At 38.4% G+C, this 27886-nt stretch overlaps 1 protein-coding gene across 2 annotated transcripts in view; it reads left to right on the forward strand.

Moving 5' to 3' along the window:
* LOC115211686 (DNA-dependent protein kinase catalytic subunit) overlaps nucleotides 1–27886 on the forward strand; it is a 266170-nt gene that overhangs the window by 47226 nt on the left and 191058 nt on the right. For both annotated transcript variants that reach the window (XM_029780332.2, XM_036503287.1), the window contains exons 11-20: nucleotides 1171–1266; nucleotides 3604–3686; nucleotides 8176–8260; nucleotides 10425–10593; nucleotides 14310–14473; nucleotides 20163–20300; nucleotides 21524–21654; nucleotides 24021–24104; nucleotides 26169–26244; nucleotides 26985–27083. In XM_029780332.2, coding sequence (XP_029636192.2) covers nucleotides 1171–1266; nucleotides 3604–3686; nucleotides 8176–8260; nucleotides 10425–10593; nucleotides 14310–14473; nucleotides 20163–20300; nucleotides 21524–21654; nucleotides 24021–24104; nucleotides 26169–26244; nucleotides 26985–27083 — 1125 coding nt within the window. The remainder of the gene's footprint in view (nucleotides 1–1170; nucleotides 1267–3603; nucleotides 3687–8175; nucleotides 8261–10424; nucleotides 10594–14309; nucleotides 14474–20162; nucleotides 20301–21523; nucleotides 21655–24020; nucleotides 24105–26168; nucleotides 26245–26984; nucleotides 27084–27886) is intronic.

Raw genomic sequence — 27886 nt, forward strand, 5'->3', positions numbered from 1 at the left:
TGGAGCATACGATCAATCTTTGATATTGTGTATGCTATAATTTTCACAGATGAAATGTTCCACAGAAGCGGGTTGCAGTCTGGGGAATTAGGTAGCTAGATGTTACAGATGATGTGGTTGCAGAAATTGTTTGACAGCCATGATAGGGTTCTCCTGCTTGTGTGGCATGATGCAGAGCCTTGTTGCCAGACAGGATCTTCCAGCAGCCCCCTCTTGACCCAGGTTAGCACTACATCCTCCAGGCATTTGATGTAGATCTTCATGTTGAGTCTGAGGCCATGTTGGAAGATGAATGGAGACATAATGCCACCATCACTAGTGATCACTCCAAACACCATGATGTTGACTGGATGTTTGAATGTTATCACTCTCGGTACATGTTTTGGGGACACAGCAAGCCAACGATTGTTTTGTGTGTTTACCATCTATTCATATTGGCCCTTCCAACATGAATGCCAAGCAGCACAGCATGTCATTTCCAAATTTCTGGCTGAGTGAATTGTGTCATGGTGGTCTTTTTCTCACAGATGATGCCCAACTGACCCTACTATACTGTGTAGTCAACAAAATCAAAAACAATGCACATGGGTGAAATTAGAAACGCCAAGTAGATAACTAGCTTACTTTGTGATCATGAGTACACTAAACCTCACATGTACATATGCTCATGCTTTTGCAGATGTTTGTATGAGCGAGTGTACTCACACTATGTAACTGTTGTTATGTCCTGTTATTTGTATTTGTATAACATTCTCTGTTTTTTTTCCGTCCTTATTTTCGTATACATTCGCTGCTTTCTTCCAAGGAATCTAATGCTCTTAGCTTAGTATTTCCTTGGGGCTAGCCAGATTGAAGCAATCTCAAGTATAACCAGTCAGAACTGCAAAGATAATCTGGAACTCAACTGAGGAAAGAAAACTCCAAATGACCCGGCCTTGTTTTCTTTGTATCGTCTATCTGGATGTTTTGTTGTCCCTTTTTGTATCACCTAACTGTCTGGATGTTTTGCGTTCTTGTCCCATTTTGTATGTTATATATATATATACACACACACATATATATGACCACTTGCATTAATAATGCTGTTGAAATAAGCAAAAATTACAATTTCTTGTTTGCGCCTCCTTTTTAAATCTCAAATCATCTCATATTTCTATTTATTTATTTCAGTTCTTTCTCGAGAAGTCAAATGTCATTATAAAAAATAAAGATTCTACAAAGAAGGAAATTGATGTAGCCATTAAATGCTTTGGCTTACTAGCTGGTGTAAGTATTTTTTTTACATTTCAATTCTTTATATTTATCTTTGTATGTTGAAATAAGTATTCTGTGAGCCAGTTTAAATTGTAAGTATTAATAATATCAAAAATAATAACTTATAATCCCAATATCATTATCCACCCATTACAGAGAAACTTTCTAATAATTTCAATTTAAACTACTTGTGTCGGTTGATAGCTGTCAGGACACTACATCTTTCTAAATTTCCATGCTTCTAGAGATTTGCAAACAGTACGTGACAGATGCCAGCGCTGCCTGACTGGCTTCCATGCCGGTGACACGTAAAAGCACCAACCGATCATGGCTGTTTGCCAACCTCCACTGGCCCCTGTGCCAGTGGCACGTAAAAAGCACCCATTACACTCTTAGAGTGGTTGGCGTTAGGAAGGGCATCCAGCTTTAGAAACACTGCCAGATAAGACTGGAGCCTGGTGCAGCCTCCTGGCTTCCCAGACCCCGGTCGAACCGTCCAACCCATGCTAGCATGGAAAACAGACGTTAAACGATGATGATGATGATACACTGAATGCCCTACTTCCCACCTTTTTTTAAATGACTCATTCACTGTGCACTTCCTCTGCATTATTCTATGTACCATTCATGCACTTTTGATTTCTTTTTCTGGTGAGCTGTAGTAATCCTGACCACTCTGTATACAATAAGCAGGAAGGCAGACAAATCACAAATCCCTTCAGGTAGATGACCCTGCTCAATCTGTAGAAAAGGCATAGGTAGAAACTCCATAAGGTGTACCTAGTGTAAGCTATGGACACATTAGAGGTGCAGCAATATCATAGGAAGGTTAACTGGGAAGATAGCTTTTATGGCAGATGCATGGGCAATAAACACTGAAAATGTGAAGCAAACAGATTCCATCACATGCCAAGGGGTAAAAATAGAAGTTGTTGAAAGCTTCCATTATCTAGGTGACTAAGTCAGTAGCAGGGGTGGATGCTCTGAGTGCGTAGCTGCTAGAATAAGAATAGCCTGGGCAAAGATCAGAGAGCTCTTACCTCTGCTGGTGACAAAGGGCCTCTCGCTCAGAGTAAAAGGTAAATTGTCCAACGCATGTTTACGAACAGCCATGCTACATGGCAGTGAAACATGGGCCGTGACTGCTGAGGACATGTGTAAGTTTGCGAGGAATGAAGCCAGTATGATCCAATGGATGTGTAATGTCAGTGTGCATAGTCGGCAGAGTATTAGTACCTTGAGAGGAAAGTTGGACCTAAGAAGCATCAGATGTGGTGTGCAAGAGAGACGACTGTGCTGGTATGGTCATGTGGCGAGATTGGATGAGGATAGCTTTGTGAAAAAGTGCTACACCCTAGGAGTTGAGAGAACCTGTGAAAGAGGTAGACCCAGGAAGGCCTGGGATGAGGTGGTGAAGTATGACCTTCGAACATTGGACCTCACCGAGGCAATGACTAGTGACCGAGACCTTTGGAAATATGCTGTGCTTGAGAAAACTTGGCAAGCGCAAGTGAGACCATAACCTTGTGGCCTATGCCAGGAGTGTAACCAGTTCACTTATGTGTACCTTTCCTTCATTGGACACTAAACTCTGCTTGCGAAGACCTGTTGAGGCAAGTGAAATCGAAATTGAAATCAAATTCAATGACTGGCATCCACGCTAGTGGTGCGCTAAGAGCCTGTTGCATCTCTCTGGCTTTCCAGCTCCTGTCAAACCATCCAACCCATGCCAGCATGGAAGACAGACATTAAATGATGATGATGATATATATACGCACACATATGTATACATGCAGACATACATATAATGTCAGCAGTGATATATGAATTAACTTGTTTGGTGACAGCAAATAGTGAAAGTAAAAGAAACATCCTTTTGTCGATATTAAAGTATAAAGGAAGATGGCAAGCTGGCAGAATCATTAGCACACCGGGCAAAATGCTTGACGGTATTTCGTCTGCCGTTACGTTCTGAGTTCAAATTCCACCGAGGTCGACTTTGCCTTTCATCTTTTTGGGGTCGATAAATTAAGTACCAGTTACGCACTGGGGTCGATATAATCGACTTAATCCATTTGTCTGTCCTTGATTGTCCTCTCTGTGTTTAGCCCCTTGTGGTAGTAAAGAAATAAGTATTTTGCCCGTAACTACATTCTGAGTTCAAATTCCACTGAGGTCAGCTTTACCTTTCAACCTTTCGGGGTTGATAAATTAAGTACCAGTGAAACACTGGGGTCAATGTAATCGACTTACTCTTCCCCAAAAATTCCAGGCCTTGTGCCTACAGCTGAAACCATTTTAAATTATAAAGGTACACTTTTTTTTATTATTATATCTTTCCTTTTTCAGCCTTGTAAGAAATTCCACACACAAGATGATGTCAACTTTATGTTTCGAGAGATGTTAGAACATAGTAAACATCTGTTTGAAAAGTAAGTTAATTTATCTATTCTTTCTTATTTAGATTCATCTACTTCAGTTGTATCCTAAAAGCCTTTTTGTAATTTTTGTTTAAGAAAAAAAGTTTAAAAAAAAAAAACATACCAAATTATTGTTCTAAAATATACAATACTCAATCAATTAGAATTAACATTTAAGCACCATCCGATCGTGGCCGTTGCCAGCCTCGCCTCGCCTCCATGCCAGTGGCACGTAAAAAGCACCATCCGATCGTGGCCGTTTGCCAGCCTCGTCTGGCACGTAAAAAGCACCCACTACACTCATGAAGTGGTTGGCGTTAGGAAGGGCATCCAGCCATATAAACATTGCTAGATCAGACTGGGCCTGGTGCAACCTTCTGGCTTCCCAGACCCCAGTTGAACTGTCCAACCCATGCCAGCATGGAAAGCGGACACTAAACGATGATGATCATCATCATTGGATATATTATATATATTTACAGTACACACTTACATATTAGGATATTTGATATTTTCTGAATTTTCCATTTTCCATAATGTGTATTGTCCTTCTGTCTACTGTTTCTTCATTAATATTCTGCTGTTGAGCACTGAGTCATCTCCTACCCTCACCCTTTCATTGCTCTTGGGCTTCACTCAGTCACTCCCACCTTCACTTCTACTCTTGCCCCGTCTCTCATACTTTTACCAATTTTTGGCTCCCCATCTTTCAGCATAAAGTTGCCCTTTGAGGTTCCATAGTCTTTCAAAATGCATGATAGCCTCACTAGTGCCGGTAGCACGAAAAAGACTCCCAGTACACACTTTAAAGTTGTTGACATTAAGGACATCCAGCTGTGGAATCCTTGTCAAAGAAGACACTGGGACTCAATGTAGTCTTTGGGCCCATAGGATCTTGCCAAATCATCCAACCTGTACCAGCATAGAACATAAATGTGAAATGTTGATGAGGATATTAGTGGCTGTGACATTAGCTCATTTTGTTGCTATCTCAAGTATATAATTAAGAAGATTGGCCGCTGCCAGCACCACCTCGACTGGCGGTGGCATGTAAAAAGCACCAACCGATTGTGGCCGTTTACCAGCCTTGCCTGGCACCTGTGCTGGTGGCACGTAAAAAGCACCCACTACACTCACGAAGTAGTTGGCATTAGGAAGAGCATCCAGCTGTAGAAACACTGCTAGATCAGACTGGTCCTGGTGCAGCCTCCTGGCTTCCCAGGCCCTGGTCGAACCATCCAACCCATGCTAGCATGGAAAGCGGACGTTAAACGATGATGATTATTACTTATTGTTTTTACAGTCATTAGTATACTTATTCAGTAACTATCTTGTTTTTTTTTTGTCACCAAATATTAAACTCATTATATAATATGGAACATCTATAAAAGTAAATTTTTTTTAAAAAATTTTTTCTCACTCATTTCCTGTTTTTGCGGACACTTTTCTATGCTTGCATAGGTCAGATGGAATTCACCGAGGCAGATTTTCTGTGCCCAGATGCCCTTTCTATTACTTGCCATCACCTATTTCCAAATAAGATATTTTCCATAATTCTTTGAACACACACAGCTGAATGACAGTTGTATTTCCATGGAATATTGCAGACAACCAACACCAATTTTGAATGCTAGTGATTTTAGCAAAGAGCTTAAGTAGTTAAGTTACTGAAATACTGACCACATGGTCAAGATTTCAAATCTTACTACAACAGGTTGTTATGTTCTACTCTTGAGGGATACATTCCTCCACCAATGTTGGCTCACTATGAGCATAAAGAGCATCTTGCTACAAAAAAATGAATATATATATATATGAATAGTAGCTCTAACAATATACATGTATCAAAAAGAGAGAAACTATTTTATTCATGCTAGTATGGAAAAAATAAATGACTATTAATTAGCTCTTTTGTTAACATAAATAAATGCGCCCTTTTAAAGCCTAGCCAATCTCATGGGCCAGGTTTCCCGGTTTCTATGGCGTATGTGTTCCCCAGCTGGATGGGACACCAGTCCATTGGAGAAAATAAATGCACCCTTTTTAAAGCCTAGCCAGGCTCATGGGCCCGGTTTCCTGGTTTCTATGGCGTATGTGTTCCCCAGCTGGACAGGATGCCAGTCCATTGGAGAAAATAAATGCGCCCTTTTTAAAGCTTAGCCAGGCTCATGGGCCCGGTTTCCTGGTTTCTATGGCGTATGTGTTCCCCAACTGGACGGGACGCCAGTCTATCACAGCGTTACTCATTTTTGCCAGCTGAGTGGACTTGAGCAATGGGAAATGAAGTGTTTTGCTCAAGAAAACAATGTGTCGCCCAGTCCAGGAATCGAAACCACAATCTTACAATCATGATGCTGACACCCTAACCACTATGCCATGCGCCTCCACCTTTTGTTAACATATTCCTGTTAAAATACATTGCCTTTGTTTCAATTAATTTTGTAAATAATGAGAAAAACTGCTGGCCTTGTGCAAAAATTTGAAACCATTATTAAATTGTTGTTGCCACTTTTGTTAACATATTCCTGTTAAAATACATTGCCTTTGTTTCAATTAATTTTGTAAATAATGAGGAAAACTGCTGGCCTTGTGCAAAAATTTGAAACCATTATTAAATTGTTGTTGCCACTTCAACAGGACTGTTCTGTTCAAACCAACTTTACTACCATGTTTTAACCCAAAGGGGACACCTTCTCTAGCTGATTATTGATACACTTGCAAACCAGCTAGAGAAGGCATCCTCTTGGGGTTAACAATTGGTATTAACGTTGGTTCATACAGAACAGCCATGTTGAAGTGGCTACACAAATTACTTCTCTTATAGAGATTTTCTAACCAGCTACTTTGCTCATTATCAAATTGATGTTTGGAATATCAAGGCGTAGGAGTGGCTGTGTGGTAAGTAGCTTGCTTACGAATCACATGGTTCCGGGTTCAGACCCATTGTGTGGCACCTTGGGCAAGTATCTTCTACTATAGCCTCAGGCCAACCAAAGCCTTGTGAGTGGATTTGGTAGACGTATATATATATATATATATATATATATATATATATATATATATCTGTAAAATAATATGTGACAATTATTCAATAGCCAAGATAAAACTCTGAGTTTCGGATGCCAAGGTGGAAATCCCCAACACCATCTCTTCGGTTTCCTCTATTTACATAATATTGAGGTCTCTTTCTTTTGTTATCTTACCGTTTTTACCAATATATGCATATATATATATATATATATATATATATGTATATATATATATATGTATATATATGTGTGTGTGTGGGTGTATGCATATATATATGTGTGTGTGTGTGTCTAAGTTCGTCCCCCCCAACATCGCTTGACAACCGATGACGGTGTGTGTGTGTTTACGTCCCTGTATCTTAGTGGTTCGGCAAAAGAGACCGATAGAATAAGTACTAGGCTTACAAAGAATAAGTCCTGGGGTCGATTTGCTCGACTTAAAGCGGTGCTCCAGCATGGCCACAGTCAAATGACTGAAACAAGTAAAAGAGTAAAGAGTAAGAGTATGGAATTTTGATAGAAGGTTTTTAATCTTGGTTGCTTTAAAATAGGAAATTTGTGTCATAGATCCAGGTGAGTATTAAGGGGATTGAGATCAAAAGGGTTAAAAACACTGAAAGAGTATCATTGTGTTATTGAGTGTATTTACATACTACCATAGTACCATTCTTTGAATGGTTCTGTTTTTGGATTAACAAATAGACCTACAGTTGCATATAAATCATCATCATCATCATCGTTTGACGTCCCTTTTCCATGCTAGCATGGGTTGGACGGTTCGACCGGGGTCTGGGAAGCCAGAAGGCTACACCAGGCTCCAGTCTAATCTGGCAGTGTTTCTACAGCTGGATGCCCTTCCTAACGCCAACCACTCCATGAGTGTAGTGGGTGCTTTTTACGTGCCAGGCGAGGGTGGCAACAGCCACAATCGGTTGGTGCTTTTTATGTGCCACCGACATGGAAGCCAGTCAAAGCGGTGCTGGCATCAGCCACATACGGATGGTGCTTTTTACGTGCCACCGGCACAGGTGCCAGGGTAGGCTGGCAATGTCCACGATCAGTTGGTGCTTTTTATGTGCCACCGGCACGGAAGCCAGTCAAGGCAGCACTGGTTTTATAATAATGACTATAATCAATATTAACATTCTTATCAGTTACCTACAAGGGAGTGTCTACACTGTCACTCAGCCAACCAGAAATAGCAGCCATATTTCCCTCAAATCACATTTTGTCCTCTTAAAAAAAGTAAGTTTACATTGGTTAGTGAAGTCCAAGATATAGAAAAAAAAACAGGATTATCATAGAAGCTAAAGATCATCATCACTTCAAATAGCTACAGAGTGATTCCTTGATTTTGCATTAAAAATTAAACTCTACCACATGTATTGAGTACTCTTTTGCAGTTTAAAACGTGCATGTCTGTGTCTGTATATCAATGTAAATTCTGTTTTGTCACATTTGTTCAAATATAGGGAGTCTGAAAACTTACATGACCAACTGTACAGCTTACGTGGTTATTTAGAAGCTCTCTCAAGCATCCTTAAAGAAATTGATTGTGTAAGTACTTCTATTCATCAAGTGTTTTTTGTTGCTATTGAGCATAAAAGCTTAAATATAAAATGCATAAAATACAACAACTTGTCATATATTTCTCTTTGATTTATTATTATTTTAATTTCAAAATAGAATATAATTATTTAATAAAGTTTTATTTTCAAATTATTTCATTTGAACCTTTCTTATTTAATTGACATTGTAGTATTAGCAGTTTGATATTAATGAGTTCTGATTTTTTTCTGATTCAAGAATGATGATGACAGACATTAAAACACCACACTAGGTGATGTGCTATCTCTAGATTTTAACTGCAATGTCTTGAGTTCAATCTTATTCCATACACATTTACCCTTTTCTTTTAACTTTCTTAGAATTATTAGTAAAATCTATATAATAATTTGCTTGTTCATTCACATGTTATACTTTAGTTAGAGAGGTGGAGTAAAAGTGAGAGAGGTGGAGTGTGAGTAAAGAGGAAAGAAGTGGGAAGTAGAGAAAGATGTATAATAAGGTCAAATGCATCACGTGGTTAGTTGAAGGGAGAGGTGAAGAGCAAGGGAAAAAGAAGTAGAGGGATGTTAACGATATGGAAACGAGGGAAAGGAAAAGAGAAAGAGATATGTTTAGGATTCAGTATTTAGCAGAGGGTGATGTTCTGGTGGTGAGATTAAAGAAAAGCAGATAGAGAGATGGCCATGGGAGGTAATTACATTAAGAGTGAGAGAGAGAGAGAGAGAGAGAGGGTCAGAGAGCATTTGTATTGTCAGAGTAGAGATATATTGACAGCAAGAAAAGGCATATATAAACAAACAGCTGAAATGAAATGAAATGAACTTTGTTATTGAAAACTATAGTGATGATTATGGTGGTGGCACTGGTGGTGTGTTAAAGTGAAAAGATTTTTTTTTCTATATTGAACTAAATCTATAATACTATTGTTCTATCTGTTTGTTTATAATAATAATAATGAAATTATTGTATACAGTGCTCAGGTGCACCACAACTTGTCAGAAGTGCGTATAAAGCTTATGCAGTAATGTACAAATGTCTGGAAAGTGAACAGTGTATGAGTCAGATATATGCTTGCGTGTGTATGGAGGGGAGAAAATCAGGTGTAATGTTGACAAATCTCAGGAAGCATGGAAGTTTTGAAGGATGCAGTACTCCAACAACTAACAACTGATGCCGGCAGTTTGTTCCATACTTCAGCAATTCTTAGCGTGAAAAAATGTTTCCGAAAGTCATGGGAGCTGTGCTGTTTTCTGACTTTGTAAACATATCCACAGGTGTTTGACAAGTGGAGTTTGAAAAGGTGCTAAAAATTATTTTAGTAAGATGGTTAATAATTTTATGGGTGTCTGCCAAGTCAGCTGCCAGACATCGGAGTTTCAATGTATCTATGCCCAAGGAAGTAAGGCATTCAGAATATGGCAAATGCCTGATGAAGGGTATTCTCTTGGTTGTACGTTTCACATTTTACACTGCTAGGAGGAGGAGATGGAGTCAGAAGGAAGAAGAAGGAATGTGAGAGAGAGCAGATAGCCAGTTGATGCATTGTGCTGTCATCACTCATGTGGTTAGGAAAAGTGAAAGGTGAAGAGAAAAAGAGAAATACCAATGATTCTTTCTTTCTTAAATAGCTTCTCTTAATCTTTTTTGTTCTGTGGAATTTCCATTGGTCCCACTTATAAACATTAATAATATATATTTCTTTACTACCCACAAGGGGCTAAACACAGAAGGGACCAACAGGGAAGACAAACGGATTAAGTTGATTACATCGACCCCAGTGCATAACTGGTACTTAATTTATCGACCTTGAAAGGATGAAAGGCAAAGTCGACCTCGGCGGAATTTGAACTCAGAACGTAGTGGCAGACGAAATACCGCTAAGCATTTCGCCCAGCGTGCTAACGATTCTGCCAGCTCACCGCCTTAAAAAACATTAATAATATACTATTAATAAACATTAATGATATACTTAGGTTGGGTCCTGCACCCTTGTAAGCATTCATTTGCTGGTTTGAATCATTGGATAGTAGCCATACTGGAGCTTTTCTTTCCAGATTTTAGTTGAATATATTAATCCAGTGTGTGCGTGTGTGTGTTTTAAATGAAGCATCTTATTATATAAGTTACTCAGTGTCAGGTTCTAACATTGCAGATATCAGATGAATCTCTGAAAATTATTGAGTATTTGTTGGTTGCCATGATAGAGAACTTCCCACAGGTGTATTTCAAGTACCATTTCAAATGTGTGAAAGCAATTTTGAAAGTGTTGCTAGCTCTCTTGCCAAAGGAGACTCATCTTCGTGAAATTCTGAGAGAAACAGGTATGTTGTTTTTCTGTATTTCTTTTTACCTAATGATTAGATACAACAAATGTAGTTTTGCCACAGGTTTATACTGATCAAGCAAACCTATAACCAAAGGCATTTCAGCCATGGCCACCCTGTCTTTTTTTAGAAGCATACCTTGGGCTACAATGCGTTCTTTCTTTATTGAAAGCAGTAGGGTGTGATTTGAGAGATTTGGCTGTTATTTCTAGTAGGTTGAGTGATCACATAGAGACTCATTGTGAACATCTCAATATATTATTGAAATGAGAATTTTAAGAAAAAGAATTTTTGACTTATATTCTTAAACTAGCAGTATCGCCCAGCACTGCTCGGGTTTGTTTCAACCATTTAAAATTGGAATTTTTGAAAAGTAAATATTTTACATTATGTAGCTTGTTATTCTCTTTAAGCGAACATTTTTCTGGTTGAAATACACTGAAAAATGGCGACACAGCAGTCGAAAAATCATAAAAAATAGGGATTTTCATAGAAAAAAAGCACCTTTTTGATGTAAATAGTTTTTGGTGTTAACATGGTCCGATTTGAATTTTTTCTTCTACAGAATGAAGAGCAAGCCTTCTATCATACTCTCAATTTTGGTCAACTTGCGTTGCAGGGTCTCAGAGGAGATAGTGTTAGTTGAAGGCTACCAAACCTGCCATACACAGACAACTTCAGCTTTATATATAGAGAGATAGGGTAATCAAGACAATCTGTGTAATATGCCTTACTGAATTACATGCCAGATGGTAACTGAGCCAGTTCACTAATATCTTAACCACTCACCAATTATTTCTGTATAAATTTAGCATGAAATGTCAAGTGTTTTCCAAAATGATGAATTTTTCAAACTTTTTTTGAATTTGAATTACTTTTTGTTACTTTTAATTATCATCTTTGTTGTCATCATCATCATCATCATTATTATATTTGGTCATTGCTGCTATTGCTCTACTCGAATTGACCCATCATCAAAGGCTTCTCAGGCATCACTTGTTTTGCTTTTTTGGACATAATTCATCTATGATCACAGTATACAATATTTCCTCCCTTTCCAAAGATAGTAATGTGACCAGGAGTCTTGTCTGTTATTTCTAGCAAATCAAGTGACCATGTAAAGGCTCCTTCATTAGCTTGTCAGCTTTTTCAGTTTAACATCCAGGCATAGGTTATATAGGTCTGTATTACTGCATATATCTATATACCTTATCCCTGTTTTACCAGTGAGACTCAATGTTCTCAAAAAAAATCTGCCTGTTTCCAAGTCTTGTAGTTAATTTCCATCTTCAACTTATTGCAATCATCTTATGTTATCCATCTGCATTAGAAGCCTATGTTAACTTAGGACTCATCATCATCATCATCATTTAACGTCCACTTTCCATGCTATCATGGGTTGGACGATTTTGACTGAGTGCTGGTGAACCAGATGGCTGCACCAGGCTCCAATCTTGATCTGGCAGAGTTTCTACAGCTGGATGCCCTTCCTAACGCCAACCACTCCGAGAGTGTAGTGGGTGCATTTAACATGCTACCGGCACAGGGCCGGTCAGGCGGTACTGGCAACGACCTCGCTCAAATCTTTTTGCACATCCCACTGGCACAGGTGCCAGTAATGATCACGCTCAAATGGTGCCTTTTACGTGCCACCGGCACAGAAGCCAGTTAGCCGCTCTGGCAACGATCACACTCAGATGGTGCTCTTGGCACCCTACTAGCATGGGCACAAGTGCCAGTAATGCGACGCTGGTAACAATCACGCTCGAATGGTGCCTTTTATGTGCCACTGGCACAGAAGCCAGTTAGCCGCTCTGTCAACGATCACACTCATACGGTGCTCTTTGCACCCTGCTAGCACAGATGCCAGCCATCGAATTTGATTTTGAAAAGTAATTCTTCACATACATTAGAACTCTCACAAGCAGATTCTCACAGCAAACACTATTACAAATCCAATCCTTTACATATCTAACTTTACTTCACATTTATTTCACAAAATCTGCTAAATACATGTGATCAATTAGATAAAGTATCTAAAGAAGAAAAAAGTCCAGAGAAAGTTGCCTATTTTATTTATCTCTGTAGGTGCAGTATGGCCAAATGGTTAAGATATTCCCTTCATAGCTACAGGCAACATTCGAGTGTGATCATTACCAGCGTCACCATACTGGCACCCGAGCCTCTGCTACTAGGGTATTAAGAGCACCATCCGAGCATGATCGTTGCCAGAGCAGCTATCTGGCCTCCGTGCCGGTGGTACGTAAAAGACACCATTCAAACGTAATCGTTACCAGCATCGCCTTACTAGCACCTGTGCCGGTGACATGTGTAAAAGATTCGAGCAAGGTCATTGCCAGCTGCAGAAACTATGCCAGATCAAGATTGGAGCCTGGTGCAGCCATCTGGTTCGCCAGCCCTCAGTCAAATCATCCAACCCATGCTAGCATGGAAAGCAGACGTTAAACGATGATGATGATGATGAAACCCATTGTGTGACATCTTGGGCAAATGCCATTTTCTATAGTCTCAGGTTGACCCATACTTTGTGAGGGAAATCAGATAGACAAAAGTTAACTGTTGGATGGATTGTACCTGTAATTTAATGGTTCAGCTTTATCATACTTTGTATCACATTGAATCTACCTGAGAACTACACACGTTAACTCAGGAGCAAGTAATTTGGTTGATCAAATTACTGAATCCATATTTTCAAATAATGGAGATCCACCTATCATCATCATCCTTATTTAATGTCTGTTTTCGGTGCTGGCATAGGATGGATGGTTTGACAGGCAGCGAGCTGGCAGAAACTTTAGCACGACGGGCGAAATGCTTAGCGGTATTTCATCTGCCATTACATTCTGAGTTCAAATTCCGCCGAGGTCGACTTTGCCTTTCATCCTTTCAGGGTCGATAAATTAAGTACCAGTTACACACTGGGGTCGATATAATCGACTTAATCCGTTTGTCTGTCCTTGTTTGTCCTCTCTGTGTTTAGCCCCTTGTGGGTAGTAAAGAAATAGGTTTGACAGGAGCTGGCCAGGAACCACACCAGGTTTCATTGTCTGTGTTAGCATGGTTTCTACTGCTGGAAACCTAACCCTAACCACCCCACAATGTGTACTGGATGCTTTTTGCATGGCACTGGCAGTAGCGGCACCAGTGCTTTTATGTGCCATTAGAACAGGCACTTTTACAAGGCACCAGCATGAGCACTTTTGTGTGACACCCACACCATTGCTTTTACCTGGTACCAACAGAGGTGGTTTTACTTGGCACCAGCATGGGTGCTTTTACATGGTGCTGGCACCTACGAAGAGCAGCGGACTCACAGTCGAGGGATCATGGGTTCAAATCTCACCCTGGGCGATGTGTGTGTTTATGAGCGAAAACACCTAAGCTCCTCGTGGCTCCAGCAGAAGGTAATGGCAAACTTCTGCTGACTCTTTCGCCACAACTTTCTCTCACTCTTTCCTCCTGCATCTTGCAACTCATCTGCGACAGACCGGCGTCCCGTCCAGGTGGGGAACCTATACGCCAAGAAACAGGGAAACCAGCCCTTATGAGCCAGGCATGGCTCGAGAAGGAACAAACATTGTGAAAGACATATCAAAGTCAATTTTGTATTATTATTTTTTCATACATCAGCCACAAACCTTTTCTTGAAGTAATTAATTTATATTTTTTCCACTTTTTCCTTATTTTATTAGTGTATCAAGGTCTTCTAAGAATGAGTCATCTTGCCACTCCTTTGAAAGAAATGGAACAGCCTCCAGGAACTGGTACTTTCCGTGTGTGGAGTGTTAAAAAAGAAGTATCATACAAGGATTATATATCTCTTTGGTCAAATCTACTCAAAAGTTCTTCTCTGAAGGTGAGATACAACGATACTTCCTTTGAATAATTCCTTTTGATATTTTTTAAATCACTTCCTTTTAATGCTTATTGGAGTGGAACTCAAGAACAATGTTTTTGTGGATGAAGTGGTGGCGGGGTGAGTATTGAATCAACCCGTAGTGTTTATGTCATCAACATATTGACACCATAGAATGAAAAGGCAAAGCTAACCCTGACAGGAAATAAATTTCAGAATAAGGAACTGTTAAATCAGACACAGTAAAAACATCTATTTCAGTATTTTACCATTTCAGAAACTGCCACTGTTCCTTTCTTATTAGTAGTAGTATTTTTCTATAGTGACTTAATTATACCGTAGGTAAATTAAAAAAAGGAGTGGCTGTGTGGTAAGTAGCTTGCTAACCAACCACATGGTTCCGGGTTCAGTCCCACTGCGGGCATCTTGGGCAAGTGTCTTCTGCTATAACCCCGGACCGACCAATGCCTTGTGAGTGGATTTGGTAGACGGAAACTGAAAGAAGCCTGTCGTATATATGTATATATATATATGTATGTGTGTGTTTGTGTTTGTTCCCCTAGCATTGCTTGACAACCGATGCTGGTGTGTTTACGTCCCTGTCACTTAGCAGTTCGGCAAAAAGAGACCGATAGAATAAGTACTGGGCTTACAAAAAGAATAAGTCCCGGGGTCGAGTTGCTCGACTAAAGGTGGTGCTCCAGCATGGCCGCAGTCAAATGACTGAAACAAGTAAAAGAGTAAAAGAGAGTATGTCTACATTTTCTCTTTGATGTTTTTAGAAGTTGTGTTGTCCATTAAAGGATAATGAATTCTATTGCTAATCATCCTTTCAAATGACATTTTCCGTCCACTGAATTTGATATATGAAAACTGTACTGAAGCCATAGGTGCAGGCATGGGTGTGTTGTAAGAAGTTTGCTTCCCAACCACATAGTTCCAGGTTCACTCCTTCTGTGTCACACCTTGGGCAAGTGTCTTCTACTATAGGTTTGAACTAACCAAAGCCTTGTGAATGGATTTGGTAGACAGAAACTGAAAGAAGCCTGTCGTGTGTGTGTGTGTGTGTGTCTTTGTGCCTGTGTTTGTCCTCTGCCATTGCTTGACTACAGGTGTTTTTATGTTTTCATCTCTATGACTTAGTGGATCAGCAACAGAGACCAATAGAATAAGTACTGGAGTCAATTAGTTTAACTAAAATTCCTCCTCAAATTTTAGTGCTCCAGTATGGTCGAGGTCTAATGACTGAAACAAGTAAGAAAAAATAGAAGAAAGTAAAAAAGATTATCGTGTGCAGGTGTTTATCTATTTGTCTTTGCATTGACATCACTTGGACAGCGGCAATGTTTGTTTATGCCCCTGTGAATAATATCTTCAACAGCTTAGAGCGGTGTTTCTCAACCTTTTTACCCTTATGTAACCCTTAAAATATATGTCTCAAGGAATCCTTGCACAAAAAAAATTATATACCATATCTTGCTCATATTTTTTTCATTGTAGTTCACATAGTAAATATCATATATAGTCGCCATGTTAGAGCGTTAGCCACTACACACATTTTTTTCTCTCCTTGTTTTTTCTGTGTCCCTTTCTGTAGAAGAGCGTAGGCTTGAAACGTAAAAGACTTTTTCTATTCCTGAGCATTATACTAATACATCTGTTTGTTTTGTACACCACCTGTCTTCGTCTCTTGTTTTTATTTGTAAACTCTCCCTATATATATATATATATATATATATCTCAGGGACGAGCCACCCAGGTAGGCAAAGTAGACAGTGCCTACCTTGAATAAAATAGATCAATAACAACATCTTTTAATGGCAAAATATGCACCTAATTCAATAAAATGATGAAGGTTACTTTGATTACTATGCATAAAATGCAAAATATTTTAGATTAAGTAAGCATAATTCACCCCTGCTTTTCAACTTCAGTATTTAAGCTTTGCATAGTATTGCTGTAGTACACATGCTGCGTACATTCCTACAACAACATTTTCTTTACATGCTCTAAAGGCAAAGGTAAATCTGCCTTCAACTCAGTTGTGTGCCTGCACGTACCTGGTATATCTATTATATAAAATCCGTTCTGTCTGTCTGTGCGTGTGTCTTCTAGGATCTCGGGCATCCTCCATCCAATTGCGCTCAAATTTGATATGTAGATACCGACGGTATCAGGACATATATAAGTCTTGAAAAAATTACAAAAATTGATTCCAGGTGAGAATGCAATTGATAAAGCCGTGGGAACATGTATTTGTACGCACAAGTACATCAGTCAAAATCCATCTTTTGCTGGTGTCTCAAATTTAGGTTAAATCAGTGTTTCTCAAAGGGGAGGCCTATGGGACGGTCAGACAAGTTGTTTTGAGAAAATTTGGTTTAAATGTTTGACAACTCAGCACCATCCATTGGACGGGGGGCGTTTTTCTCGTATGTATATATATATATATATATATATATATATATATATATATATGAAAAAACAAGTCAAGATAGAAAATGCTAAAATAATTTTATAAAGAACATTTCAGTACGGGTTTCAGTCATTTTGAGACCTTTTCAACGGTAACGATTAAATAATTAAATTTAGAAAAATTAAAAGAAAAGTTTTTATAAAAGAATATTTGTATAATGTTCAAATATAAGTAGCATTTTCCTTGTTTTTGCCTTTCTCTGTCTCTCTTGTTTACACTTGTGGGTTCGAGGTCGTTGTGCACATATATATATAATATATATAAATATATATATATATATATATATATATATATATATATATATATATATATATATATATATATATATATTATAGGGTGTCCATAAATTACAGACATCACTAAATATATCCCCAGTAGTTGTAATATTTTTTTTTGTAACATAATAGGTTCAATAGGGTGATGTCTGTATTACAATATTACAATAACCAAAATATGTCGTGCATGTATAGTAACATTACGATCATGAAATTAGTATTAGCTTATTTCACTCTTTTTCACGGAACCCCTAGGGTTCCAGAAAACACCAGTTGAGAAACATTGGCTTAGAGGTTCAGCGTGCAAAGACCAGTGGAATAAAGAACTGTGCTAATAAACAAGTAAAGGTTGGCAACAGGAAGGGCATCCTGCTGTAAAATCTGCGTGTGTCATCCAACTGATCTCAGCATAAGAAAAGGAGATATTAAAATGATATTGATGAAAATAACCTTGCTCTGGACATGTGACAAATAGGCCATATGAAAGCATCTTTTATCTTTTACTTGTTTCAGTCATCTGACTGTGGCCATGCTGGGATTATGCCTTGAAGGGTTTTAGTTGAACATATTGACCCTAGGACTTATTTTCTGAAGCCTAGTACTTATTCTGTCTGTCTCTTTTACCAAACCACTAGGTTACAGGGACATAAACACACCAACACCAGTTGTCAAGCAGTGCCAGGGGTACAGATACAGACACAAAGACATACACACATAGATATAGACATATATACATACATACATACACACACACACATACATGTACTTTATTAAAATAGCAGCAAAGATATCACAAAAACTATTACTCAGAGTTTCATGTTCCTATTCATGAGACAGTTTATATATATATATATAATATATATATATATATTCACACACACATATATATTTATATATGTATATATAGCTTGCTTACAACCACATGGTCCAAGGTTCAGTCCCACTGCATAGTACCTTGGGCAAGTGTCTTCTACTATAGCCTCGTGCCAACCAAAGCTTTGTAAATGGATTTAGTAGATAGAAACTGAAAGAAGCCTGTTGTATATATATATATAAATATATCTATGTGTTTGTGTGTTTGTCCTTGCCAACATTGCTTGACAACCTGGTGTGTTTACATCCCTGTAACTTAGCAGTTTGGCCAAAGAGACTGATAGAATAAGTACTAGGCTTACAAAGAATAAGTCCTGGAGTCGATTTGCTCGACTAAAGGCAGTGCTCCAGCATGGTTGCAGTCAAATGACTGAAACAAGTCAAACAATATATATATATAGATGGTATAAGTAAAATATTTATTAGGTACGACACATGTTTCGACTCATTCTGGGTCTCTTCAGGTACATCAGTGAAAAAAAAGTCTTACTAGAGATTTTCTGATTTGGTTTTGCATACTGCTATATGTCCATCAACTTTGAGAATGAGTAAACAATGGAGAAAAATTGAAACGCAAAATATTCAAATATGAATGTGAAAATTATACATTCTAGTTTAGAGAAAATGACATAATGAGCCTTCGATGTTGTAACTGTTAAGAGAGAGAAAAGGATGTAGAAGTTGAAAGGAATATAATACTTAGACAAAAATTTTTTTGTGTCTGTGCTTAGATGCACTTATGAAAAATAATAATGAAATTATTGTATACAGTGCTCAGGTGCACCACAACTTGTCAAAAGTGAGTATAAAGCATATGCAGTAATGTACAAATGTCTGGAAAGTGAACAGTGTATGAGTCAGATACATGCTTGTGTGTGTATGGAGGGGAGGAAATCAGGTGTAGTGTTGGTGAATCTCAGGAAGCATGGAAGTTTTGAAGGATGCAGTGCTTCGACAACTAACAACTGATACCGGCAGTCTGTTCCATGCTTCAGCAACTCTTAGCGTGAAAAGATGTTTCCGAAAGTCATGGGAGCTGTGCTGTTTTCTGACTTTGTAAACATGTCCACGGGTGTTAGACAGGTGGAGTTTGAAAAGGTGCTCAGAGTTATTGTTAGTAAGATGGTTAATAATTTTATGGGTGTCTGCCAAGTCAGCTGCCAGACGTCGGAGTTTCAATGTATCCATGCCCAGGGAAGTAAGGCGTTCAGAATCTGGCACATGCTTGATGGAGGGTATTCTCTTGGTTGCACATCACTGAACGGTTTCCAGATGATTAATATACTGGGCAAGATAGGGGTTCTGTAGAATTAATAAAAATAGGTAAAAAGGTAGGAACACGAAAGCAAGAGTACGGCAGATGCAAGCGTGACTGTATACTAAAACATTTTCCTTCCCAGCCACATAGTCCTGACTTTAGACTCAAAGTTTGGCACCCTGGGTGAGTGTCTTCTACTATAGCCCTAGGCCAGCCAAAGCCTTGTGAGTGGATTTGATCGACAGGAACTGAAAGAAGCCTGTTTTGTGAGTATGTGTGTGCGTGTCTGTCCTTTTGTCTTTGCATTGTATAATAGTTGTAAAATGATTTTCACTGTCATACAAGTAATGTCATTCATTTCCAATATTCTGTGAGAACATTTCTGACCATAAGGAAATATTAGTTTACTTGGAAACAGATGAAAGAGTTGGTGACAAGAAGGACATGAAGCTATAGAAAATCTGTCTCAGTAAACTCTATCTGACTCATTCAAGAATGGAAAAGTTGACATTTAAATGATGATGATCATGAATTCATTAACCCTTTCATTACCGTATTAATTTTGTGATGCTCTGTGTTTCTTTCAATTACTTTAAATATAACAAAGGATTTAGTAAAATAACTTTATCATTCAGCTAGTGTTAGGAACATAAATTGTGATTAAGGTTTGGTGGAAGATTTTAATACAAAACTTATGAAAGCAAGACATTTATACTCAGAGCCAGAGCTGGTTTCAGCCGGGTTGGTAATGAAAGGGTTAAAGTAGGTAGCAATTTCTTTGTAATGTTTAATTTTGTTTCTTATTAGGAACTCTCCACCGTTGGCTATAGCTTCAGTGATCGTGAAAAACTTACACAGTTACTTTATGATGAAATACTTACTTCTGTTATTCATATCATTGAGTCACTTGACTTGACTATTAACACAAGTATCTCACAAGATGTGGTAAGCTTCATCTTTTATTTCTCTCCTTATTTACTTTGCTTTTTTGAAGTAGATCTTCGATTAGTTGAGTACTTTCTTTGTATCATGTTTAAAAATGAATATGATGGTTCTTGCTGGGGTACCCATGTATCTCCTCTACAGCAAAACATCTGTTCCTGGCCCTCCTCCTGACTGTCCCTCAATACTGCATTCCCGCTCTGTGAAGGGGTTTTGTCTTACATATTACTTAGTGACCCAACTTGTGCTGCTACTTGGTACCCTCTGTAAAACTGCTGGCATTAGGAAGGGTATTCAGCCATAGAAACCAAATACAGTCGTCAGGCTAATTGGATCCTGTTGAACCTTCAAACCCAAACCAGTATGAAGCACAGACATCAACCCTTTAGTGTTTGCATTATTCTACCAAAATTAATGCTTATTCATCCACATTGTTTTGAACTAATCATACATTATCTTGTAGTTATGAGATTTTGATGAGGTAGCTATTAATTTTTAAAACGATATTGTAGGGTTGGTGTGAGAGACCAGATCTGGCCAGTTTGAACATAAACAGGCAGAATACCTTTGACCGGATATGGCCAGTTTAAATGCTAAAGGGTTAAATGATGATGGTGATGATGACGATGACAACGGCGGCGGTGGTGACAACGACGACTGTATGGTTTAAGCTTACTTAGCAATGGCATGATATCAGGTGTGAAACTTGCCAGATGTCTTCTACCATATCCTCATGTCAACCAAAGACTTGAGAGTGAAATTTGGTTGATGGAGATTGTGTGGAATCCATTTAGACGGATTGTATCAGTTCTTCTGTCATAGATTTAATCAATTTCTCAGTTTGATGCCACCTCCCAGCCCATGGACACCATTCATGAAGCTCACTAACATAGTGCTTTTTAAGTCAGCTATATGAACCTTTAGTTTTCATCAGCTGAGACACTTTAAATTTAGTTGCTGTTTTTATTGCTACCTTTCAACCATTTCATGGATAAAACAATTCTTTCCTGTTTTGGAAAACTAATGAAGCAGAGTTGTATGCTTTGCGTAGTTATACACGAAATCTGTTGCAAAAATTTGTGTTTTTTTAAATAATTTCTAAGTAACAGCTCTTTTGTACCAATATACTATCAAAGCTGAAGATAATATGTCTTGAAATCACACTGATGTACCGCAATAAATTCAAATACATTGCACTTTTGAAACAATGCTCTATTTTCTTTTAGGTTATTCAACCGTCAGCCAGCACCATCTCTCCCATGGACTCACCTATTGTATCAGCTGATCCAGTGCATAACATCAAGCTAAATTGTGTCCAGGACCACCAAGTGTTTTACAATATCGTTAATTTCTGCTGGTAATTTAAAAGTATTTTTGTTCAGTGCTAACAGTAGACATTGGGGGGGGGGGGGGTTATTGATTTGATTTATGTATTAATTTATCTATTTTTTATCTCTTTTATTTGTTTCAGTCTTTGGACTGCAGTCATGCTGGGGCACCGACTTGAAGGATTTAGTCAAATAAATCAGCCCTAGTGCTTATTTTTAACCCTGTTACTTTTCCTGATGGTCTCTTTTTATCAAACCGCTATGTTATGGGGAACATAAACAAACCCACACTGTTGTCAGGGACAAACATGAAAACATTCACACAGATACACACATATATAATATATACTAGCACTATGACCTGACAACGCCGGGTCATAGTGCTAGTGCATGCATATACAGCTGTGTGCGTGCGCATATACACGTGAGTACTGTCCAAATCTCCAACCAATCACATACAGCTAGCTGGCATTCAATTGGCATATCAAGTTTCGGGCATTTTGGTTGGGTTTTGGATAGAAAATTCACAAAAAAGTAACTTCTATTGATTTTTTAATGGCTTTGTGGGGTAACTGGGGAAATGTAAAGATGTGCATGACCACCGTTGGACGGTTTTGAATGACCATAGAAAGTGCGAGCCCTCTAACTGAAAAATTGTGGATTTGTATAAAGGACACGCACACAGACATTTTGCCGTTTATATATATAGAGATATCATCATCATCATCGTTTAACGTCTGCTTTCCATGCTAGCATGGGTTGGACGATTTGACTGAGGACTGGCGAACCAGATGGCTACACCAGGCTCCAATCTGATCTAGCAGAGTTTCTACAGCTGGATACCCTTCCCAACGCCAACCACTCCGAGAGTGTAGTGGGTGCTTTTACATGCCACTGGCACGAGGGCCAGTCAGGCAGTACTGGCAACGGCCATGCTCAAATGGCGATTTTCACATGCCACCTGCACAGGAGTCAGTCCAGTAGCACTAACAATGACCTCGCTCGAATGTTTTTTTATGTGCCACCGGCATAAGTACCAGTAACGCGATGCTGGTAACGATCACGCTTGAATGGTGCTTTTTATGTGCCACTGGCACAGAAGCCAGAAGGATCAGAAAAACTGCTCTATTTAATGTCTTCAAACTGAGATTCAATCTTGAATAAAATTGTATTTTGGGGGGATTATTGACTGCATTTTTAGATGATGAAAGTGAAAATAAACCTTCATGTTTCATCTGTGAAGGTGAAGTTTATTATACGAAAAATGATAATATTAGTAACATCAATTCAGGCATTTATTCACAAAGTAAATTCTTAAGAAAACACACGCATGCACACGGGGACTCACACACACAGGGAAGAGAGTCAACTGCTGCCATTGTTAGTCACAAATGACCATGAAATTGCACTTAGAAAGTTCCCCACCAAGGCACAAGTCCAGGCAAGGCTGTGTATGGAAGACCAACAATCACTCATGCATATCAGCAACATCTACATGGTTGCTCAATCTTCTAGAAATAGCAAATCATGCACATATCACACCCTCTCATTTTCAAAAACGAAAGGACACATTAGATAATGAAATTATAGAGATGATGACTACAACGACGACGGCCGCCGACGACGACGATCATAAGTTTGGTTGATCAGGACTGATTGTAGATTAACCACTACATTTGCACAGTAGTAAATTTTAAGGTGCAGCAAGTCTGGACTAAAAACATGGCATTCTGTTTGACACTGAAACACCTCAGCCTGTTATTTGCTTAGGACTCATCATCATCATCATCATTGTTTAACGTCCGTTTTCCATGCTAGCACGGGTTGGACGGTTCGACCAGGGTCTGGGAAGCCAGGAGGCTGCACCAGGCTCCAGTCTGATCTGACAGTGTTTCTACAGCTGGATGCCCTTCTTAACGCCAACCACACCATGAGTAGTGTAGTGGGTGCTTTTTACGTGTCACCAACACTGGTGCCAGGGTAGGCTGGCAGCGGCCACGATCGGTTGGTGCTCTTTACGTGTCACCAGCACAGAAGCCAGTCAAGGCGGAGCTGGCATTGACCACATTCGGATGGTGCTTTTTACGTGCCACCAGCACATGTATCACAACTACAATTTCCATTTGATATTTATTTTGATGTTGATGTTATGTACTTGACTCAATAGGTCTCCTCAAGCACAGCAGGTCACGTGCCACCAGCACAGAAGCCAGTCAAGGGGGCTCAGGCATCACCGCCTTGAACTATAAAATGAAAACAAAATTAAGACTCTTTTCTTCTTATAACCTTGCATTTTTCATTTATTACTTCCCACATGTTACTGAAATACATTTCAATACAATTCCTAAACGTGTCTCTTGGTTTATGTTTTTATATTTTTTCGTTTCTTTTCTAGTGAATTTCTGAACAAAAATGAGAAAAAAATGTTCAGAAAATGGTTGTTCAGATATTGTAACTTTCTGGTTAAAATTTCCACAAGGTCAGTAAAAAATTATATATATTTCTGTTTGAGATTTTATAACAGACTAGCAGTATCGCCCGGCGTTGCTCGGGTTTGAATCACGACTATAAGCTACCCGAATTTGGTTAAACTGCACCGCAAAATGTGGGAGTAGTTAGGAATCTAAATCGAAGGGGACAGACACTCACACAACTACAGTTTTATATATATAGATATACATAGCGCAGTAGTGGTGAGATGTGACAGCAAAGAAAAGCATACATTCACTCTCTGCATGCAATTAGACTCGGAAAGTTCGTGAGGAACCCATTGACCCAATTTGCTGACTTTTCCGATAGCACACAGGTCTCAATGAATGGTTGAATGACCAAATCCAAGCTTCTCTGCTAGTTCCTCAACAGTTACGATGAGATTTTGTTCCACCAGGGTTTTCAGGATGTCCTTGTCGAGTTCTACAGATCTTTCAGGATGAGGCTCGTCTTCTAGGCTGTTCCAATATAGCTTTGAAAAAAATAGCTGTTAAAATCGAAATGCACTCTTCAAAACTTGCACTATGAATAAGATAAAAAAACTACCTGCTTTTATAGCAAGTTAATATAAGTAGTTTATCCCATTCCCCTCTGACTTTTAGTTCAAGCTGTTGAAAAAACCGCATTATTATATATATATACATACATACATACATACATACATACATACATACATATACACACACACTCTCTCTCTCACACACATGCACACATTTATATTCCGTTATTCTTTTATATGTTTCAGCCTTGAGGTTGTGGCCATGCTGGATCATGTGTGTGTGTCTATCTGTCTGTCTGTCTGTATGTATATATGTATATGTATGTGTGTGAACAATAATATTTTCAACAGATGTGTTGCAAATGTATCTGATTGTTCTCAAGCTTCAATACTGTGTGTGTGTGTATGTGTGTGTGTGTGTATGTATGTATGTATATGTATGTATGTATATGTATGTATGTATGTATGTGTGTATGTATGTATGTGTGTGTGTATGTATGTATGTGTGTGTGTGTGTGTGTATGTATGTATGTATGTATGTATGTATGAGTGTATGTTTACTTTATTACTAACACAAGCCACTACTGTTATTTAATGTAAAGTCTTCCTCAAATCACTATCTCTGGCTATTTACTCTCTTCCAAGAACATTTTCACTCACACTTATGTGTTAGCTTCCCATACATTTTACTCATGTATCTATCAGCGTGATAGAGAGAAACAAATATTACATCTAGTTTCACTTTATTCGTTGCCCACTGTGTGTGTGCGTTTGCGTGTGGTGTAAACCAGACACACACACCAGCATTTGACACACACACCAGAATGTGAGTTTTCTGTAAATTTTGCTTAATTGGAGTTTAAATTTTAAAAACTGGACCTGGCATGACGCGATGCATTGTACTCTTAAAAATGCTAGGTAAATTGTAATTGAAGAAATCCTATATTGTAGATTTGTATAACTCCCAAAGGGAGGCAGATAAAATCTGCCTTTTATAATAAGAGACTGCCTTTTATAATAAGAGATATAGTTTGGATTTTTTTTTTTAACTTGTTTCAGCCATTACACTGTGGCGATATTGAAGAATTTTTAGTTAAATGAATTGACTGCACTACTTTTTTTTATTTTTGATGATTGTTACTTATTTTATAGGTCACTTTTGCTTAACTGCTAAGTTACAGAGACATAAGTGCACCAACACATACTCACAGATACACACATATATTTATGTGTGTTTACACACACACAACAATCTTCTTTCAGTTTCCATCTACCAAATCCACTCGCAAGGCTTTGGTTAGCCTCAGGCTATAGAAGAAGACACTTGCCCAAGGTGCCATGCTGTGGGACTGAACCCAGATCTATGTGGTTAGGAAGCAAGCCTCTTACCACACAGCCTGTAGTAATTTTTTCTCTTTTTTTTTTTTTTTTACTTTAAATCATACTTACATGCTTAGAAAAGTCATGTATAACAAAGATATCATGCTGTAATTTCAATATGTGATGTATTGATGTATTGTTACAATTATGAATTTTCTTCTTTTTCTTTTTCAGCACACCTCTTGTTAGTGGTTTTCACAGATTGTTGACTGTCTGTATGAAAATAGCCAGAGATTTGCACTACTTTGAGGTATGAATTCAAAAAATATTCTACTGAGAAATAAGAATCATCAGCAACTGAGACATTGGTGTTACCGTTTAGTCCTATGTCAGTTTTCATCAATCAGACCTGTAATCATAAGCATTCCAAACATGACCATGTTGTCTCATTTTATATGGCGGAGTGATTAAGAAGTTTGCTTCTCACATTGGCACAAAGTAAACCTTAATGTATATTCCCAGATGAGTCATAGAAAAATAAAACTATGGGGAAAGAACTTCCAGTCATGGCGATCCCATCATTTGTATATTAGAAACTGTATTGTTTAATATAGCCTTAATTTAAGATGGCAGAATGTGATTTATGGAAATTTTGCCTATTATTTTCTGCAGGTTGACTAACCATGTCTTGAACTAAACTACAATTTAGTTCAAGATATGGTTTCTTTAAGATATGGTTTCTCTCTCTAAAGTATCAAGCTTTAAAAGAAAAAAAAGCTAACTGCTGTAGTCTTACACTTTCTATCTCATATCTTCAGAGTGGGTGGTGAAAGTAACAAGTTAATTAGTTCATTACTTCAGCAAAGAGGTAGCTTTAGACACAGTGCGAATTATGGAAAGGAATAGACGGTGAGGTTTTTCTTTAAGCTACATGCATAACATCTTAAAATCATTCTTATATGCTGTCACTTCTACTCCTACAGCTGTTAATTCAAAAATCAAAGTAAAATTTGTTTTGGTGTTTCTATTTATCTGTTTATCTATTTACAGGGAATTTCCATTGACAATTTAAAAATTACTGAAGATTCAAGCCAGACAAATGCAGAGAAGATTGCTTGTTGTATACTCATAAAGAAGTATAGTAAGGAGGTACAGACATGGCTTATATCCTACTTAAATTGAATCTATTTCTCACAACTGTATTATAACAAATATCATTCAGTTGCACATCATATGTGGGGTTATTTTTTTCTTTATATAGATTATCATTTCACAGCACCTACTCCACTCTTGGAGTGGTTGGCATTAGGAAGGGCATCCAGCTATAGAAACCATGCCAAATTAGATTGAAACCTGATGTAGCTTACCAGTTTTCAGTCAAACCATCCAACCCATACCAGCATGGAAAATGGACATTAAATGATGATGATGATGATTGTGTTACCTAGTATTGTTTCATTTATAAAGAATACAGATTGTCATTGTCATCATCATCATTATCATTTTTATATCCGTTTTTGAAGAGAGGTGGCCTGTAGTACATTACTACCACTCATTTTATTTCTTTATTGCCCACAGGGGGCTAAACATAGAGGGGACAAACAAGGACAGACAAAGGGCTTGAGTCAGTTACATCGACCCCAGTGCGTAACTGGTACTTAATTTATCGACCCCGAAAGGATGAAAGGCAAAGTCGACCTCGGCGGAATTTGAACTCAGAATGTAACGGCAGCCAAAATACTGCTAAGCATTTCGCCCAACGTGCTAATGATTCTGCCAGCTCGCCACTGTTACTACCACTCATTGCAGCTCATGATCATCTGAAATGCTTAGAGCCAAGTTTTCTTCGGCTTCCCTAATTACTTAAACCTTCTTTTGTGTACCTCCACCTCCTCATGACTTTCTGCTGCCAACTCACAATACTTTTTTAACTATTATAAATGATTGCTATG

This window comes from Octopus sinensis, linkage group LG5 (assembly GCF_006345805.1).
Source record: "Octopus sinensis linkage group LG5, ASM634580v1, whole genome shotgun sequence".
Taxonomy (NCBI): Eukaryota; Metazoa; Mollusca; class Cephalopoda; order Octopoda; family Octopodidae; genus Octopus; species Octopus sinensis.